Source organism: Prionailurus viverrinus, chromosome B2 (assembly GCF_022837055.1).
Source record: "Prionailurus viverrinus isolate Anna chromosome B2, UM_Priviv_1.0, whole genome shotgun sequence".
In the NCBI taxonomy this organism is placed as follows: domain Eukaryota; kingdom Metazoa; phylum Chordata; class Mammalia; order Carnivora; family Felidae; genus Prionailurus; species Prionailurus viverrinus.
Window position 1 is genome coordinate 44,708,759 of NC_062565.1, and position 19,698 is coordinate 44,728,456.

Here is a 19,698-nt window from a genome sequence, read left to right on the forward strand (position 1 = left end):
GGTAGAATATTGATGTTTGAATTCATTTTTTTCTTTGCTTTCAATGACCTTTCCAGAGTTACCCACTTTTTTTATTTTGCACCTGACTTTTCAAAACCCCTCTTTGTGCTTTCAACACAAATCTGACTTTCATCTGCACTTGCTTTTCCTAACAGAACTTATTTCCTCTATGCCTCATCACCATCTCCAGTCCACAGGAATCTTCTCTCCGCTGCCTGTAAAATCTAAAGCATGGAAAAATGAGAGCTTAATGTGTGCTCATCTAGATAAGAGATAATCAAGGTACTAGGAATCTTCAGGAACATAATGCCTAATCCAAGGGATTCTCAACTTTGGCATATTAGAATCACCTGGGGATCTTGGAAAATACCAATGTCCAGTCTCACTCCTGCTCAAATATAGGAACCTCTTGGGCTGGGATTTAGACATTGGCAGTTTTTTAACTTTCCCCGGTGATTCCAGTGTGCAGTCAAGGTTGAGAGGCACTGCCTTCATTCAAATATGTAATTAATGGTCGGAATTCCAGGCACCCATGACCTGAATATTCTAATCAATATTTGTAAACATTTGTTCCTTCTGGCTTCCCTTAGTGGTGACTCCATTTCACGTCTACTCAAGACCAGACTTGCATGGGAAAATGACATTTGTTGAAGAACCTCTAATCTCGAGGGGACCTTGATTCTCTGATGAGCAGATCCCTTTCTCACCAACTTACAAATTTAGCATTAAGTTCTCAGTCATTGTATAAAGTCTTGAAATACTAAGTAGTTTCTACTAGGAAAAGGAAGTGGAATCACACCTGGGATGAGGAAAGAGGAGAAGAACAAGGATAAGTCAATAAAACATGTCAATGCCTGGGTGAAGATACGGCATGGGGGACAGTGAAGAAGTGGCCTTGGTTACCCCCCCAAGAAGAGGTGTGCTTAGTAGGGTCAAGGGACAGTGACTCAGAGAGATGGGGAATTCTAAATTCCTACTTTGATGTCCAGGGCTCAGTCGCCAATACACGTGAAAATGACCACAAATCACTAAGTAAACCCAAACATGATTCGTGATAGAGCTATGAGTCCCTTGGATATCAGAGGTGCTATTACAGAGAAGGGTTCTGGGGGAGGGGATTGCTTCTTGCAGAAGCCCAGGACCATCCTTTATTCACTTGCCTCTCTGCTGCTCCTGAGGAGAGCTCTTGGTCATGGGCCATTACAGAAATGGCCACAAACCATGACCTTCAACCTTGAAAATACGTGGGGTGATATTGGCCCAGTGATGACAAAGGATGACAAAGATGGTTGCCTATTTTTTAGATTGATTCTTTTCATGTAGCCCTGTCTAGTAGGGACACTTTTCCTTTGCTGAAAGTTCAAAGATACTGTGCACTTCCCAGTACAGTGCTTAGCCTCCCAGACTCCACTGAAATAGGGCTTCGTCCACAAGGTTTTCTTGATTGTTTGCTCCCTACCTCACTAGGAGAGTTAAACCTGGAAGCCTCTTTGGACTGCCCACAGCATCTCGAGTTCAGCCCTTACTGCGTTAGATGTAATAACATTTTTTATCACATCCATCTTTTCCTTATGCCTGAGACCAGTCAACATGGCTTAGTTCTTTTCAAATCCCCCACCCTTAGCCCAAGGCCTGCCCCATGAAGGTGCTTAATACATATTTATTGAATGGATGAATGAAGGAATGAATGACTAAATGAATACCTTGCTCATGACTATAATATTTTAAAATAATTTAAAATGCTCTTACCAGGAACCAGGTTAAGCTTCATAGAGGGGCTCTGGACTGAATTATTAGCAGCATTGGTAAAGTGACAAAATATGTTGAGCTTTTTTGGACACCAGGAAACTGAGCTTGCCATGAAATTATATTTGTAGCACACTTGCTTTCCTTTAACTTCTTTTTCTGAGATAGAATTATAGAAAGAATTAAGTCACAAGATGAGTCTCCAAAGCACACATTTTTTTTTTCAGATAATCCAATATGGATATGTGTGTCCAGACTTTTCCAAGGAATGTGCCACATTGATTTTTTGATATGGGTTTAAAAATGGCCCTAGTGTAGAAGTAAGTCAGCCCACATTTACACTGTACTCACCTCACCGTTACCTCTACCATTCATGACTCCAAATCTGTGCCCGTACAGTTTGGACAATCAGAATGCCTTTCAGCTTCTCTCTCCTCCTTCTGCCTGTCGAAATCCCAGCATGTCCTGTGCATTTATTCTGTCTTGCCTTCACCACATTGGTTTAGAGTCACCTCTTTATGGACCTGTCTCCTCCATTAGACCATAAAGTCTTGGAGAGAAGGTGTCTGGTCTTACTTATTGCATCTCCCAATGTCTAGCTGAGTATTTGGCACACAGAGAGCCTTGAATGCACGCATGTTAAACATAGAATGTTGAAATGTTTAAATACTTCAGTATCCAGATTGATTCTAGACCCTCCTACCATACAACCTTCTCTAAATTCTCATCTTAATTGGGTCCTGCTTTTCTGAACTTCCAGTGTTCTTTTGATCTGAGTTGCTCATTTTAGAAATGCATTGCTATACCCATTGTCTTTTTTGACATGAACACTTTCAGCTAGATATTAATATATGTGCCCCACCTTCTTTTGTCTTCTTTTAATTGACTACTATAGTGTTTTGCATTGGGCATGTCTCTATGAATAGTTGTTCAATGAATGAATGAATGAGCTTGTAAATCCTTCAAGAAGGTGTCTGTGTTTTGAGATTTGGGGTTGTGAGCTCATATTTGGTTGACCTTAATCTGTAGGAATCCTGAGGTCCATGGATTGAGGGTGCATCCTACCTTAGAGGATTTGCATTTTTTTGGCAGGTACCATTGGGTGCTACCAGTAGGCCACTTTGAATTAGTCACTCTTCAGTGTGGAGTTCCGGGACCCCATAGGTAGTATAAATTCAAACCCCAAACCTGAGTGGGGGCAAGACAGTTATAATTCTTAGGGGAAATTTTTGCCCACCCAGAAATGAGGCTAAGCTCTTAACTCTGGCAGACAAATTTTGTTTTTCTGCTTATCCTCTTACTGAGTGAGCATCTCACCCTTTGAGGGTTCTGACTTTGTGCTGGTGATGTAGGGTGCCTTAAGTTACTGCCTAGAGAGGCCTCTTCCGGAATGTCCTTCAGAGCCTTAAAACCCAAGGTGCTGCATTTCTGACACTGGCAGATGCCTTCAGAGAAGGCCCAGCAGTACTAAAACATTTCTATTTTTTTTTTCTTTATGCTCTTGGCCTCTTACTTTCTTGAATGCTCAACTGTGCGTAGTTAAAAGGATTTTTGAGGTACTTTTGAAGCATGCTGATTCATAGCGTGGGGGGAGGGACTACCAGAATTTCTAGTCTGATGTACTGAGGAAGTAGAAGGCCTGTGAAAGTATTCTAGCACTGTCCTCGACAGCTCCCAGTAAAACCAATGGGCTTCCTTCACCCTCACAGACCCTCCAGATTTTGCCACAAACCAACAAGCCATGGGTCACACAACAAAACAGAAGGTATTAAAGTTTTGCGGGGTTCTCTCTGTTACGTTCTGTCTCTGATGCAGTCTTCATATCTCTTTACCTCTCTTTTAAGATGAGATGTTTAGACTCCACATGAAGGAGGTATGCCTCACAATGCAGCAATTACTGTCTTACCTGCAAGAAAGGATAGGGAGTCCATTTGGAAAGTGACTTTGTAGTCTTCATTCTCCTCAATGCAACACTTGAAGTGATGGGAACCATTACACGGAATTGTAGCTTCCAAGGGATCAACCATGATGTTTGGCTCCAGAGGCAGCGGGTAAACAGTCACATCTTTTGTAGCGACACTGTATGAATTCTTATATCTAAATATGCAATGATAGGTTCCTGAGTAGAAGGAAACAAAAATGAGATGGAGTGTAGTCACTGCTCCAAAATAGCGTTTGCTGGGAAGGTTAAGAAGAGGATTAAATTTCCCTGTCAAGCACGGGCAAGGGCACATCATACCTTCCTCTGGATATTGGACAAGGGAATGTTTGATCACCTCTCCTCCTGGGTTCTCTATGTATTTGAAGGACCAACCAATAGCTTACATAAAACTCCAAATAAAATTAAGTGGCTTATCCAAAGTTATACAGCCTGTTGGCTGTGGAATTGCATTTGAAGCCAGGTTCTTTCCCAATACCTACTCCCAAAGTTCTTTTATTAACCCAGGGGGAAAGATGGGAGTTTTGGTGTGTGCTGAGATGGGGTGTTCTTTGAGGGGAGTCGTCAGCCAGATGGAGCACTGAGGTGTTGTGATGTCTCCTCTCCCCATCTCTGAGTGAGTGGTTTCCTCAGGTTCCAGGGCACCATGACGCCACTAAAGAGTGTGGGAGGGGCAGGGGTAGGCTAAAATTCTTGAGAGAGCTTCATCTGTAGGCTCTGGAGTTAGATGTATGATGCCTGACTCCTATCTAGAAAAGTCTAACGATGAGAGGCTGGCTGGCTTTGCCAGAGTACAGAAGGAAGGCTACAGCAGGAGTAGCCTGTGACCCTGTGCTTGGTGAGGCAGAATAGACTGTGCACAGTACTTGGGTTGAGCTTCTGGAGAGGATCTTTTCCCAGTGGACTTTATGGCAGAGCCCATCAGAGGATGAACCACCACCTGAACAGGTGCCATGAGGACAGTGCAGGAAGATTATAACAGCACCTATAGTTCAGTAAGACCCTTTGATTTTCTTTACTTTCTTTAAGAAAGACCCTTAAAGAAAGGGTCTTTCTTTAAGACCCTTTGATTCTCTTTTCCCCAACTCTGGGGTGGCCAGAGCAGCAACTAGCCAGAGGAAAAACAGCTAGAACAAAGACCGAGAACAAACCCCTTTCAATTTCTGTTGGGAGGAAGGGAAGCTTAAATTCAACATAAAATAAAAGTGTAGTCAGTTCAGAGGACAATAGATTTTTTTTTTTTTTTAGTACCTGAGTATAGGACTGCTAAATAGTTTATGTGACTGGAAAAGCTATAGCTTCTTCTCAGTTACGGCTTCTCAGTAAGAACGAGCATTTGGACAGAGTAGATGTAAGTCCAGCGTGAGAGAAAAATACTCCCATTTCCTGACTGCATTCTACCAAGGCCAGCCAAACAATGACTAGCTCTTTCTACGATGTTGCCCAGGCCTTATATGGACAAATAGAGATGACCTGGGACTTGGAGGACCTGGACTGATTAACTTTATGGTTAAGGAAAGGCTTCAGAGTAGAGCGGTCAATCAAGAGTTGGCCACTGGAGCCAGTCAGTCTCAGTTTCACCCTGGATCTGCCATTTATCAAAGGTATAACCTTGGGTATTTTACTTATACTCACTGGGCCTCAGTTCCTTCATCTTTAAAGTGGGGACACTAATACCACTATCCTCTAGGTTTATTGTTTTAATTGAACTAACCCACTTAAATACTTAGCACTGTGCCTATCACATACTAAGGACTCATTAAATGTCAGCTATTATTACAACCATTCTATCAAATTCTCTTTTTTCCCCTCCAAATATTTGCATTTCTTTCCAACATGAATAATGTGTAGCAATAAATAGGAAATAAAAACGCTCCCTTCTTTGGAACCAGGCATATAAATCCTTTACCTAGATTTTTTTTTTTTTACATCACGATTGGGTGAAAAACTCTAAAAGTCTGGTGAAACTACTTTTAAAAGCAGTCCTCTTAACTTCATGGCAAGAGCACAGGCTCTTGAATTGGAGACGAGTTCCAATCCTGTCTCTGCAACTTAAGATGTAGAAGCCTAGGTGTATTTGTTAATCTCTCTGAGCCTCAGTTTCCACATCTGTAAAATGGAGATAGTGACATCTTCCCCTAAAGGGCTCTTGCATGAAATGTGATGACATAGGCCCTCCAGGGGCCTCTCATAGGGTGTTTCCGGGGGTCCCGGCAGCAGAGTGGGGTCCGGGGTCTTTCACTCACCATTCCACTCCCGGGTCACGGTGTTCACTGTGAGTACTGACTCTGCTCCATCAGCATACCTCTTCGTGGTGTAAAACTTTGGGTATATTTTAATTCCAGCAGAAGTGTTCCAGTATACCTCATCATAGTTACTCACATCGCTGATGCACTTTATGGAAAAGTTTTGCCCCTCAGAAACAGAAATTGGGTCCCGGGTTATTGTTAGGTTGGCTGAAAGAATGCAAACAAAACAGACAAAAGAAAAACCAACAACAGGCACAATGTTTAGTCTTGCTGGTGACATTGACACGCGAGTGAAATTTCAGACAGAGACAGAAAGTGTGGGCCGTCCTCACTCTACTTGTGTCAATGCGGGACTGGTACCTTGCTGTTCCTGGGCTTTACTGGTTTCTAGGCTGTTCCCGGTGGTGCTCTGAACTGTACTCATTTCCATCACATGCCTTAGGAGCTCGTGCACTTTCCCATTGTGGCTGGAATTATTTCCTGATGATCAGCAGGGCAAAAGGTTGCAAACTTAGGGGTGTTGACTTAACCCGTGTGTTCATGAGGAATTCTTCAACAAAAACGTTAACCGGACCCTTAACAAATGTAAGAGCTTACATGAACATTCCACTGTGTTTGCCCCTGCTTCTCTCTTTCCATTCCTCTTTGAGCGTGTCATTGACATTTCAAAATGCCATTCACTTTGATCTTCTATAAGCGAACAGTTTCATGCCTTGAGCCCACTGATGCCAGCTTGCTTTTTCAATCGGTGTAAAATTTTACTCTTGGTCACAATCAAAAGAAATCAGGGCTCCCCATTGTGCCCTTTAGAAGCTGGGATCCCAACGTTCAGATATAGTCCCTCAGTTCCATAAGCATGGATTGCTGTGTCCCTCCCCCTGCCCTCATTGGCTGTAGGGATCTCGGGTAGAGATGCCTTTCTACAGTCTGGCGGTTTCTGAGAGTGGAAAGGTAGGAACCATGGATCCACGGAACCATGAATCTGTTCCTCTTGATTCTCAGGTGAGCTCCAAACTACCGGACCAGTGGTTTTCCGTGAAGTCTAAATACGTTTCTAAGACAGCCTGAACCCCACATAATCAATACAACTCAGAGTCAGAACTGGAAGTGTATAACTGCACCCACTATAGACAATTGCAAATCATTGCTCAAAAGACCCCCGAACTCATCCATGGCAGTAATGTTTTCAGATAAACATAGTCTTGATCTTTGTAAAAATGCTAAGTCATAAGAGCAGAAAATGTGAATGAGACTAATAAGTATTGTTCATATGAACCTTTGTCCAAATTGTTCAAAGGGGTCTGATGATTGACCTAAGTAGTTTTTCAGGGTTTTTTTGTGTGTGTGGTTTTTTTTGTTTTTGTGAGATGGGTGGAAAAACAAGTTTGACCACCCCTTTTTTTTGCAGATAGGGGTGAAGTTATCATGTTTTATTGTACGGGGAGAAGAAATGACACTTTTAAGAGGCCTAACTCAGTCAAAAGGCTAAAAACGACTCACGACAACTGTAAAATAACCACAAAGTATCAGATTTTTAAAGCTTTCTGCAGCATCCTCTCTAGAACAGGTGGAGTGGGAGAGAAGGATGCCAGAGCAGGTGAAGGGTGGTAGGCAGTGAGCCAGGCTACTGGAAGGGAGGGAGGATAGGATTATGGGGGGAAAGGGGAAAATTAGGGGCGCTACCCTCATTAGAAATTCAGGGATTAAACAGAACTAATCCAAGCCTGAAACTGTATTTCCCAGTTCACTTTCTGCTTTATCAGCACGATGCAGGCCTTGGCCTTCCCTGCAGCCATGTCTTCACAGCCCCATCCTCCTTTCTTTTAAAGACTCCATCTGAATTTAGTTTTTATTTTTTTTAAATATAACTTATTGTCAAGTTAGCTAACATACGGTGTATACAGTGTGCTCTTGGTTTCGGGAGGAGATTCCCATGACTCATCGCTTACATATGACACCCAGTGCTCATCCCAACAAGGTGCCCTCTCCAACGCGCATCACCCATTTTCCCTTCTCCCCATACCCGCCCCCCATCAACCCTCAGTTTGTTCTCTGTATTTAAGAATCTCTTATGGTTTGCCTCCCTCCCTCTCTGTTTGAAACTGTTTTTTCCCCTTCCCTTCCCTTCCCCCATGGTCTTTGTTAAGTTTCGCAAGTTTCAAGTAAGAGTGAAAACATGACTTCATCTGCATTTAAATGGTAGACAGGGAAATCCTCTTCTGTCTCCCGTTAGTGATTTACCCCAACACACCCCCACTACCAGGGGAGGCCCTGCTTGATTGCTCCTCGAGATATTCCCCTGGGATTCATGGCCCTTGGCTTGAGGGGCAAAGCCAAAGATCCCAGTGAAGGAGTCCTTACCCACAGAGGTGAACGTCACTTCTATGCTCTTACTGCCTCTGGCTCCGTGCTCGCTGATGAACTCACACACATAGGTGACCCTCACGCCACCCAGGCTGCTTGGACACTGTCTCCCGTCGGCCTTGAGGGTGTATCTGCTGCAGCCAGAATCTGTGTCTGTTTCAGGGTTTCCTGCAGCGACACAAGCATTTTGTTTGTTTGTTTGTTTTGCTACCATCGCTGGGTGACTATTTGATTTAGGAGCAAAGAGGCCAAATCAGTGCCGAGGAGTTATTATTTAAGTCAGCTTTCTTCTTTTTGGAGAAGGAGGATTGTTACGGTGGTGACCACTTACAAGCAGGGTAGTGTTGAGAAAGTCACTAGACTGCTCTGGGCAGAGAGAGAGAAGCAAGGTGTTTGGATATGATTTCAACGGCAAGGAAAAAAGATGTCAGATTATTTAGACTATTATCATTGAAAGGAGAAAGAAGCCTGGAGCCTGTGATATTTGTCTCATTGGAGAAATGTTTCATCATGACGTGTACCCTCTTACGAGTCTGTATGTTTCCGTGGAAGTTGCGACTTCATGCTTTCTCAGGTTACCAGCTGTTTCCCCTTCAAAATACCTCCTCTGCCTGAGGCACCTGGGTGGCTCAGTTGGTTAAGCGTCTGACTTCAGCTCAGGTCACGAACTCATGGTTTGTGGGTTCGAGCCCTGTGTCCAGCTGACAGGTCGGAACCTGCTTCGGATTCCGTGTCTCCTCTCTCTGTCCCTCCCTGGTTTGCACACTCTCTCTCTCTCTCTCTCTCAAACATAAATAAGCATTAAAAAAAATACCTCCTCTTTCACATTTTCCTTTCCGTTCCCAAGTTGCCATCCCCGCCATCTTTACTTCCTGTTAACGACTCTCTAACTCCCTCCCTCCTTCCATCCAACCCTGCCTACCACCACCTCCTCATCAGGCGTCTTCAAATACTGTCCAATCTTCCAACAACCAAGGAAAACGATAAGCTTTCTGATAAGCTCCAGCATAAATGCATCTTTTCCAGCCTTGGTTGGATGACCACTGATGTTCGAAATACTCTGATTAATACATAACCAGCTTTCATCCCCAGTCCCCCAAATGTTCCGAACTCCAAACTGATCTCCATCTTCCCCCACTTGATTGGATGGGCTCCAAGCTCAGAGGCACAAGCGTCAGCTCTAAGGCTCACCTCTCCACTTGGCCCTTGAAAACCCACTTCTCCCAACTCTCCCAGGACCTCATTCTATCCTTTATCTTTTTCCCCCTCCCTTGTGACTTGAATTTTCCCTCCTGTTCTTTCACATCAGCCATCAGATCTATGCAAGCCCACGATTCCTATTTTAGATTCTATATGTGGATGGCTCCCAACTCTGTAAGAGAAACACTCTTGTTGGAAATTCTAGAAACAGATTCCCAAGCATTGATTTCACCTCTTAGGTACCTCCAACTCAACATGTTCAGTTAAGAGCTGACCTTTCTTCTCCTGGACAAAACCTGCACATTTTCTGTTTCTTCTCTTGCCTTGGCAGCTCCTAGAATTAAAGGTCTTAAAAGCATTTCCTCACATTCTACTCCCACTCACTTGTAAACATCTTCTGGCTTATTCCTCTGAAACATTTCAGAACTGTCTTACATACTCCAAACATCCACAAGGTTTTGTAAAAATGGGTAGCGTCATCACTATTTAACAGTTGAAAGTGTGATCAGTGAGGTGACCCGACTTGCCCGGCGTCAGGAAGAGGGCACGCGGCAGAGACGGGATTGCAGCTTTCTGGGAGTAGGTTATAATCGTCCTGGAGAGCACGGGTCATAAGGAGGATTTTTTCAGGACAGACGACTTGGCTCAAGTTCTCCCTTTTTCTTGTACTCAATTCTGTGGGCGTTCCCACAAGCAGAGGAATCACTATTGAAAATCGGATTTGAGGGGCTCAGTCGGTTAAGCGTCCGACTTCGGCTCAGGTCGTGATCTCACGGTTTGTGAGTTCGAGCCCCACGTCGGGCTCTGTGCGGACAGCTCGGAGCCCGGAGCCTGCTTTGGACTCTGTGTCTCCCTCTCTCTCTCTGCCCCTCTCCTGCTCACGCTCTGTCTCTCTCTGTCTCAAAAATAAATTTAAAAAACATGAAAAAAATAAAAAATAAAATAAAATCGGATTTGTCTATGGCATCTGTAGGAACACATAGAGAAACACAGAGGGGGAGAAAGAGTAGTTGCTGAGATGGGGCATCCCTTGCTACTCTTGGGGAGACACGGGGCAGCACACAGAAAGCCTCCGTTTCCCGTGTGCAAAATGAGGAACTAGGCTAAAGACACGGTCCTCACTCCCCTATGCCCAACAAAAGTTCCTGCAAAATTCAAGAAAATATGCCACTGCCTGGATCCCAAACCCAGAGATCCTGACACGATTGCTCTAGGGTAGAGCCCTGACAGCTGGTCTTTTTCATAGACACCTGGGGTGACCCCACGTGCAGAGGAACGGAGAACACAGCCACCCATGATGCTATCTGCTACTTCCAGCTGCTTCTCTACATAGGTCTTGCCTCAGACCCTGAAGCCAGCCTACCTCCAGTGGCACGTCATGAAGGGACGCCAAAGCCACAAGACTGATTTCTACTCAGTAAAGAAAAACAACCAGTCTCCCTTCTTTCTCTCTCACTGATGCCCTGTTTGGGTGCGAAAACAAAACAACACAAACAAAACACACAACCCCAAATAAAATCCATTTGGGGCAGCACACAAGCGCACAGAATAATACATGCTTAAACATCTCAGCAGAGAAATCAGAAGAAAAGACACAACAAAGGGGACTGTGGAGTTTAAAGCTGTTCCCTCTAACGTCATCCAATGTCTGTCAGCCAAGAGGGAGCTGGCACCCTCTTATAAAGATTCAGTTTTTTGGGGCGCCTGTGTGGCGCAGTCGGTTGAGCGTCCGACTTCAGCCAGGTCACGATCTCGCGGTCTGTGAGTTCGAGCCCCGCGTCGGGCTCTGGGCTGATGGCTCGGAGCCTGGAGCCTGTTTCCGATTCTGTGTCTCCCTCTCTCTGTGCCCCTACCCCGTTCATGCTCTGTCTCTCTCTGTCCCAAAAATAAATAAAAACGTTAAAAAAAAATTTAAAAAAAAATAAATAAAGATTCAGTTTTTTTCTGAATACTCCATATGGTGATGGGCCACTGGATGTGGTAGGCAGGGCCACGAAGAAGTTTATGAACTCACTTGGGAACAGCTGTAACTTGTGAGCCAGGAGGGAATTAAGGCTCCCATTTTTTTTTTAATGTTCATTTATTTTTGCGAGACGGAGAGACAGAGTGCGAGCAGGGGAGGGGCAGAGACAGAGGAAGACACAGAATCGGAAGGGGGGCTCCAGGCTCCGAGCTGTCAGCACAGAGTCCGACGCGGGGCTCGAACTCACAAGCGGCGAGATCATGAATGAGCCGAGGTTGGACGCTCAACCGACTGAGCCACCCACGCGCCCCATGGCTCCATTATTTTTTATCATCACACCACATAAGAGCCACAGGGAGGCTACCAAGTCTGTTGCTCGTCACTTCCCCCAGCCTGTCAATCCGTTTCCATGTAGGCCATACAGGCCGACTAGACGCTGCACTAATAACAATAACTGTGAGTACCTTTACTATTACCAGCGGCAGGAGCAGTATTGATGCTCTTACCTCTGTACCGTTACCATTTATATCATCAGTTGCTGCCTGATGAGTTGAAAAGCTCCAAAAAGCCCTCCGCGTTGTATGAAGACCACCTTCTTAACACTAGAAATTCTATCAGGCTGATCACTGTCTTGCTGTCTTATCCCTTGGGTTTTGAAAATGGAATGCACCTGTTTCTGACGTGAGGCAGTACTTTCAGTCCCACCTACGTTCCAGTGAATTATTTTGCTTGACTGTTTCCTACTGACCTTGACAGATGGGTGCTGACGACCTCGTGGAATTTGGAGAGAGAGAGAGAGAGAGAGAGAACTTCAGGAGCGGGGCACGGGGAGGAAGGCAAGGTGCTGAAGGCAGAGGCTAAGTTCATCAGAGAACAGACGGTACAGGTCCCCAGGTGGCCAGCCCCGTGGCAGGAAAGCCATTGTTCTGCAGTTGGACCGGCACTGGGTATTAGGAATGTCTGAAGCAGTGGCGGCCACAGAGAGGTCCCTGTGCATCTGTACTACAGGCTTCCTGGTTCCTCTGCCAGAGGGCAAGGTTTTTCACCTCTCAGAGTTGAAAGTCAGTACCAAGGGAACTTTGCAAGGTCTTTCTCCCATCTGGCAATTCCTCCAGGGTGCCTGCCTACACCTCCTCTTCCTGAAAAATCAAGGAAGTGACTAAACGTATCATGTGTCAACATTTTCAGCAGTTACCAGATGCCTTTCCCATTCTTGGGAGTATTTAAAGTGAAATACAAATGGGGCAGGTGAAATGTGCTTTGCAAATAGATGTGCTCAGGAAAAGGTGCATGGAAATTCATCATCGTTTTGTCTTTTTTTTTTTATAACTTAATATCGTCTGGTAGCAAAGGCTTTGTAAAATAGAGCCTTGCCACGCTGATGGGTAAAACCACATTTTACTTTAATGATTTTTTTTAGTTTAAAAAGGAACACATAAAACTGTCATTTCTTAAGGGAAGGACTGGATCTTGTTACATGAAGTTTCTAGACAAAAAGCAATCTTCTGCTTCAGAACAAACTCTGCCAGATCAGTGCCGACTCCAGCACTGGCTCATCAGGCATGGGAAAAATAGTTTTGCCAAGGTAAACACTGGTCTTGTGAAATCAGACCTGAGGTGAATCTTTTCCTTCTTTCTTTCTTTCTTTCTTTCTTTCTCTTTCTTTCCTTCCTTCCTTCTTTCTTCTTTCTTTCTTTCTTTCTTTCCTTTTTCTTTCTTTCTTTCTTTCTTTCTTTCTTCCTTTTCTTTCTTTCTTTCTTTCTTTTTTCTTTCTTTCTTTTCTTTCTTTCTTTTCTTTCTTTCCTTTTTCTTTCTTTCTTCCTTTTCTTTCTTTTCTTTCTTTCTTTCTTTCTTTCTTTCTTTCTTTCTTTCCTATTGTGACAAACTTGAATAAGTCATTGTAGACCTCAATTTCCTTATTTGCAAAGTGGAGGCAAAAAAAGCCAGCGTCAAGTGTGTGATCAAGGTTAAATACGATTAAAAGTGATAACAGATTTTCAAAACTGGTTAATCATAAAGTGTTATACAAAACAGGGTCTGTGTAGGGGATCAGAAATTGACGTGGAACAATTGAGAGACACACAGGTCTACACAGAGAGATTTTAAAAAGAGAGAGAGAGAGAGAGAATTAGGTAATACTGAAGGATCTGAATACAGAGGTGGAGGCATGAGAAGGACAGACACCAGGAGAAGAGACACAGAAAAGAGAAATTCCAAGTCAGGCTCCAAAGCAAAGCCAGTGACCTCATCCTTAGGTCTTTGCTGAAGATGAAGAGGAGAAAAAGGTGGGGCAAACTTTTGTACAAGTGGGAGATACTATGGTCCAAAGTCATCAGGTCTTCTCTGCCAGGATCTTGTCTACAACCCAAGCATGACAGTTATATGCATATATTTTTGGAACGTTCTAGAATAGCGAAGCTGGAGCTGGCATCAAGCCTAGTACTTTTTCACAGTGTGAAGTTTGGGAAAAAACAGCCGTCTGACATTTCCTCTTCTACCCAGTGCCTCTCCCATTTTTACTTGGCCAAGAGGCAAAAATGTATATGCACAAGGGCATCTAACATCCTTACCTGGAATGTTTATTTTCCCCTGCTGCTTCCATTCTACCGTGCTCCAATTAACGTTAATCTCGCTGCAGCAGTTCAAAGATACAGGATTGTTATCACACGTCACCTTCATCTCTTCAGTTGCCAAAATTCGGATGGGTGTAACATCCATTTTCTTTCTGGACTCATATTCAAAAATATCTAATGTCAGCTTGCAAATATATTCACCTGCATAGAATATACAAATGCATTTTTTATGGCCATGTATATGTATTTCCTTAGAAGAATGATAGCCTCGTCTCTTGTGTCATGACAGTATTTCGCCAAACATCGTTTGCAAAAGCATCCAAGGCTTGCTCTAAACAACCCTGAAGACACATTCAGGAAGTGCAGAAAGTCAATGCAGATCATTTCTGATGCCGCAAGTTAAATGAGTAGAGAGATGTTCTAAGGAAGGAGCAGAAATCTCAGTCTTTGCTGGTAAGAAAAAAAATGTGTGGGGATGGAAGAGGTAGCAAGGAGAGTTAGAAGACTGTGGATGATTTGGGCGTTCTATTTAACTCTGCGGCAAAATCAGAATCAATAAAGATGAACAGGACCCGTGGGTCTGCAACCCAACTTCTCAGTCAGAGAAAAAGAGGTGCCCGCCCCCACTGCCCCATTCACATCTGGGTTCCAACGGGGTTATTAAATTCTAGAATGTCAGGTTTCAGACTTCTGCTTCTGTTGTTTTGGGGGACGGAGAGATTACAACAGAATGCAAGAAAACTGGGCAGGGGGTGATGGAGGACGATGGTCCTGACGAGGGTGGTAGTTTCACAGGTCTATACATATGTCAAAACTTGTTAAACTGTTAAACTGTACAAGTTTTGAGTATGTACAGCTTATTGTATGTCTCAACAAAGCTCTTTAAAAGTTTTTGAAAATTAAAAACAAAAGTCAGCTTTTCCTCTCACTTTCTAACTCATAAGCCCTTGGTAAATGTGGAAACCGGTTTTTGTCTCCAATGCTATCTATATTCGCTTACGCATGTGCCATGGGATTCATTTTCAATTTTGAAAAGTTGAGCCTGGTGACTTCTTTCCAGAGAGGAAAACACCATATACACATTCCACGGCTTGTTTCTTTATGAGTTTTTTGTTCCTTTCCCTGCACCAGTTATTGGATGAAATCCCACCTGCATCCCCCTGAGTGATGTTGTAAATAGTGAGGCGCGATATCGAGGTCATGTTGTTGAGCACGAAGGTGTAAACCGAGAATCTGCTGTTGTTCTGGAGGTCGGAGTGCCTTTCGACATGGTGCCAGGACACGTTCGAGGACAAAACTTCAGTTTCACACATCAGAGTGACCGTGTCCCCTTCAAAAATGATTTCTGGCACGATGGTGAACTTAGTTTCATCTGGAAACCCAAAGAAAAGGTAGTAAGATGCCAAGGCCAATGAATGTAATTCACGCTACCCACCGGACGCCCCCACCACATGGGTCCGTGGTGCTGTCTGGAATGAGGCAACACATCCTCCTCATTCCATGCCCGGATAGCTGGTGTCTGAGGCCCAGAGGCTTACCAGCTGCCAGATACCGGGGACACGGCTTCCAGTTTGGAATCTTTGCACAATGGTAGTAATGGAAATGCTAGTAAGAACCCTCAATGGTAGTAACGGGAATTTCAAAGCTCTTTTCAATATTTCAAAGAGTCTGGTGGAAAATTGCTCGTTTGCTGCTAAAAAAGCCACCCCAGCTAATTTAAACATCGAGCTTCTTTGCTACTGACGCAATAATATCAACAGCTTCCTGCTGATAACAAATACCCCACACCACTGAATGCTCTGCCCTATGTCTTTGATGAATTATAAACAGGGAAAAAATAATTTCTTGCAATAGTCTGTTAAGATTTTTTTTTTTTTAAAGACTCAATACCCACAGGCCCCTAAGAAGGAAAGCTTGTTAGACATACAGGTCCAGATTTGAATTTTGGTTCTGTGCCACACATAGCTGTGTGGCCCTAGGGAATTTACTAAGCCTCTCTGAGCCGCAGCTCCCTTGTCTGGGAAACAGTAGCAGCAAAAGCTATCATGGGAGGTGATCTGGGGGAATGGTACCTATTACTGTTTTCACAGTAAAATTCTGGAGAACGATGGCATGAAGTCATTTTACGGGTAGAAATAAAACACAACATTTACTATTTTTGTGCGTGTGTTTTATGGCTGTCCTTTGCTCACACAACATGCAGTTTATGCCTTGTAAGCCGTGTTTCTTATTCTATGTCCTTCATGAATTCCACGTGTTGAGGGAATCAGAGGGGCTGGATTAAGAAGCTGTATGAGGCCTCTTTTACACGGGCGTCAGGCTCAGGCCAGACCCTTTCCATATTGTAAACATGGGACCAAAACACCGTAAAATTAATTTGGGGAGCTATGATGTTCCAGTCAAAATATCAAGGTATCTAAATATTTCTTATCTCTTTTTTTAGGCTCCTGAATTAAATAAGATTTTAAAATATCACATTTAACTGTTAAGAAGCCAGGCCTTCTGTGAATATTTAATGTAGTTGACAGATTCTGAAGTCATACAAACTTATGTTACTTACTATGTGTTCTTGAGCACATTCTTTACCCTCTCTCAGCTTCCATTTCCTCACCTATTAAAATGGAGATAATAGTACCTATCTCACAGGATATATGAAGACAAAATATGTGTAACCCTCTGGGCTTAACGCAGGAAAGACACAATAACAATGTCTCTCTTCATTATCATTGTCGCCAATAATAATGATTAGTAAGACTGCCATTAGAATGTGGTTATGTGGAATTGACCATAAATCTATCGGCAGTGATTAAAGGAGCATTCTGGTTAAGTGACCCTGCTAATTAACCAAACATTAATTATATTGAGGATTAATATACCACCAAATAAATGGAAATGTTCTGAACATTGCCCTGTGCCCTGCAAAGTTCATAAAGGTTTAAAATAAGTTCCTGATGCTCATTCGGTCGGCTCTTTTTCTTTCTGGTTCTGTTGGTCTCCTCTGCCTCCAAATATAACTATGAGTTAAACACAAACACCCAGTCACTTGACCTTCTGGATATTTATATTCTAGGTAAATCCCACCAACACTATGGAAAGCAGGATGATGTCTGAGCTCTCCCGTGGAATTGCACATGACATAAGTTCGTGTTTCTTGGTCTGAGTCCGTGCACATCCCAGGATCACCCTGGATGTAAACCCTCTGTAGAAGCAGGGTCAAGTGCCGTTCACAATGGCTTCATTGCTCTTTGGAAGAATAAGGCACAAACTCCAAAGTGCCTTTGTGAACTGCATTGTCAACACCATGTTTCTGGACCGGCAGTCAGCCACTAACCAGTAAAACTCGTTTAAGCGGCTGACTAACCTCAACGCAACTGAAATTTGGAGGAGAGAGTAATCATCACCAAAGCTTACCTCTGCGAGAGGCCGATATTGTCCTCGGCCCTCAGAACCATAAATACAGGGACTTGTTCAAGGCAAAAACCTGTGTGCGTTGGGGGGGTGGTGTTGGGGGTCAGGCAGGGGTGGCATGGCTGGCTGCCTTCCATGGGAATCTGAATTTTAGGCCACTCACTCCTCTTCCTTCAGTTTTCCAGTTTCCACCCGTGTCGTTGCCGCCTTATTTATTCCAATTGTTATTTTTCTTTTCTCCTTGCTTCGGTTGTAGCACTTTCTTACCACTGTGCATATCTCTTTTAACAGTTTGTTTTTGAAAATGACCTGGCATCTAAAACTACCGGAGAATGTAAAGACGAGCAGTGTAAATCTGTTGTGGGGACGGCCTAACCCCTGTGCCCTGTCTCCCAGAGGCGCCCGCAACTGACCTTTCAGAGTCCTCCCCGAATGGACGCAGCGTGGTTCTGAAGAGGCATAGACTTTATGCTGGAACCACGTACCAGAATTATCTAGAACGTCTGCCTCCAAATTCTCGCCTGCCGAATCTCTGCCCAGCTGGCTCTCTCCTTTCTATTTCCCAAGTGACAATAGGTCCACCCACCTGGTAACACACCAGAACACAACTCTGTATCCATCTGTAAATTGGGGGAAAGCATCTGAAAATCCCAGGATTTTCACCACTGCTCTATGGGATCCAAAGCAGAGGTTCTCAAACTTTCCCACACATTAGAATCACTTGAAGGGCTGGTGGAAACACAGATCGCTCTGATTGGTTGCGGTGGCCCTAGGAATTTGTATTTCTAACAAGTTCCAGGGGATGCTGACTGATGCTGCTGGTTTGGCGGGGGGGTGGGGGGGGGGTGGGGGGGGGGTGGGGGGGGCATACTTTAAGAACTACTTCTCTAAAATAACAGTAGCAATTGTTTAATATCAATGCATTTCATGAATGTCCCAACCCCACTCTAATGTTAGTTTTTGGATGTTTTGGGACTTTTTTTTTTTTTTTTTTTGAGAGCAAGAGAGAGAGTGGGGGAGGAGCAGAGAGAGAGAAAAAGAGAGAGAGAGAGAGAGAGAGAGAGAGAGAGAGAGAATCCCAAGCAGGCTCCATGCTTTCAGGGCTCTGTCCTGATCACATGAACCACGAGATCATAACCTGAGCCTAAATCAAGAGTTGGCTGCTTAACTGACTGAGCCACGCAGGCGCCCAGATGATGTGGGACTTCCGATTATGTGTTTATTTTTTTATTTTTAATTTTTTTTAACATTTATTTAATTTTGAGAGACAGAGCATGAGTAGGGGAGGGGCAGAGAGAGAGAGGGAGAGACAGCATCTCAAGCAGGCTCTGGGCTCCGAGCTGTCAGCACAGAGCCTGACGCGGGGCTGGAACTCACAGACCGTGAGATCATGACCTGAGCTGAAGTGGGACGCCCAACCGACTGAGCCACCCAGGCGCCCCCAGACTTCTGACTAAAAACGAAACGAAACAAAACAAAGCCCTCCATCGACCCAGATGGCTCTGGGACCCTCTTGCAAAATCTCTCCCCCCTGCAACCCCTTTCCCAACTGCAGTGACATTAGCCTGGTTGGCAGGATCTGTAACGGTGCCTCAGACGGGAAGCCTCTGTGCCAGGAACCAGACAGCCTGTCCCCATGGAGGACACTGTAATGTAATTTCCTGGTTTTAAGCATAATGATAAATACCATTGCTATAGCTAAATAGAATCCATGTATAGGAAAAACGTGGAGATGTCCTACTTACTGCTAGTAACTACTTGAAAGGAATTGTAGTCCATTTTGTAGGTCTGATTAAGGTTCCGCATTACTTGATCATTTGCTTTACGCATCAATTCAGGTGATGGTGTTGTAGTCTTGACCTCGTATGTCACAACCACACTTCCGGGCCTGGATGGAGACCACTCAGTTCAGTAAGGCAGTAAGTGACCTGGAAGAGTCTAGATCCTTATGGTTTATTTACATGGGAAAACAAAATGGCAAGCACAGCCTGGGTACTTTTTATCTTCAAAGGTTCACTCAAATCAACCCGGTTTCAGGCTCTAGCTGAAAGCCTGAGACAAAGGCTTGCACACTCAAATGTCTGCAGACAGGTAACATAAGTGAGCAAAACGGCTGGACGGGAATGAGTGAAGTGAATCACACAAGTTGGTCATAGGGTCACAGCCACAGTGCAGAGACTGTTGTCACACAGCCATGCTGGCCTGAGGTTACCAGATATGCTGAATGTCAACGGAAGCAGAATCCCGAATGTTTCT

The 19,698-nt window shown here is 44.1% G+C and overlaps 1 protein-coding gene across 6 annotated transcripts in view; it reads right to left on the bottom strand.

The window, feature by feature from the left end:
* Window positions 1-19,698, bottom strand: part of ADGRF5 (adhesion G protein-coupled receptor F5) — a 98,403-nt gene that overhangs the window by 11,296 nt on the left and 67,409 nt on the right. For 4 of the 6 annotated variants that reach the window (XM_047858929.1, XM_047858928.1, XM_047858926.1 and 1 more), the window contains exons 8-15: window positions 19,188-19,330; window positions 15,185-15,406; window positions 14,032-14,235; window positions 8,296-8,466; window positions 6,295-6,414; window positions 5,932-6,141; window positions 3,653-3,865; window positions 1,750-1,905 (exon numbers count right to left, since the gene is read on the bottom strand). In XM_047858929.1, the coding sequence (XP_047714885.1) occupies window positions 1,750-1,905; window positions 3,653-3,865; window positions 5,932-6,141; window positions 6,295-6,414; window positions 8,296-8,466; window positions 14,032-14,235; window positions 15,185-15,406; window positions 19,188-19,330 (1,439 nt within the window). The remainder of the gene's footprint in view (window positions 1-1,749; window positions 1,906-3,652; window positions 3,866-5,931; window positions 6,142-6,294; window positions 6,415-8,295; window positions 8,467-14,031; window positions 14,236-15,184; window positions 15,407-19,187; window positions 19,331-19,698) is intronic. The other 2 variants (XM_047858931.1, XM_047858930.1) reach the window with 1 other exon arrangement.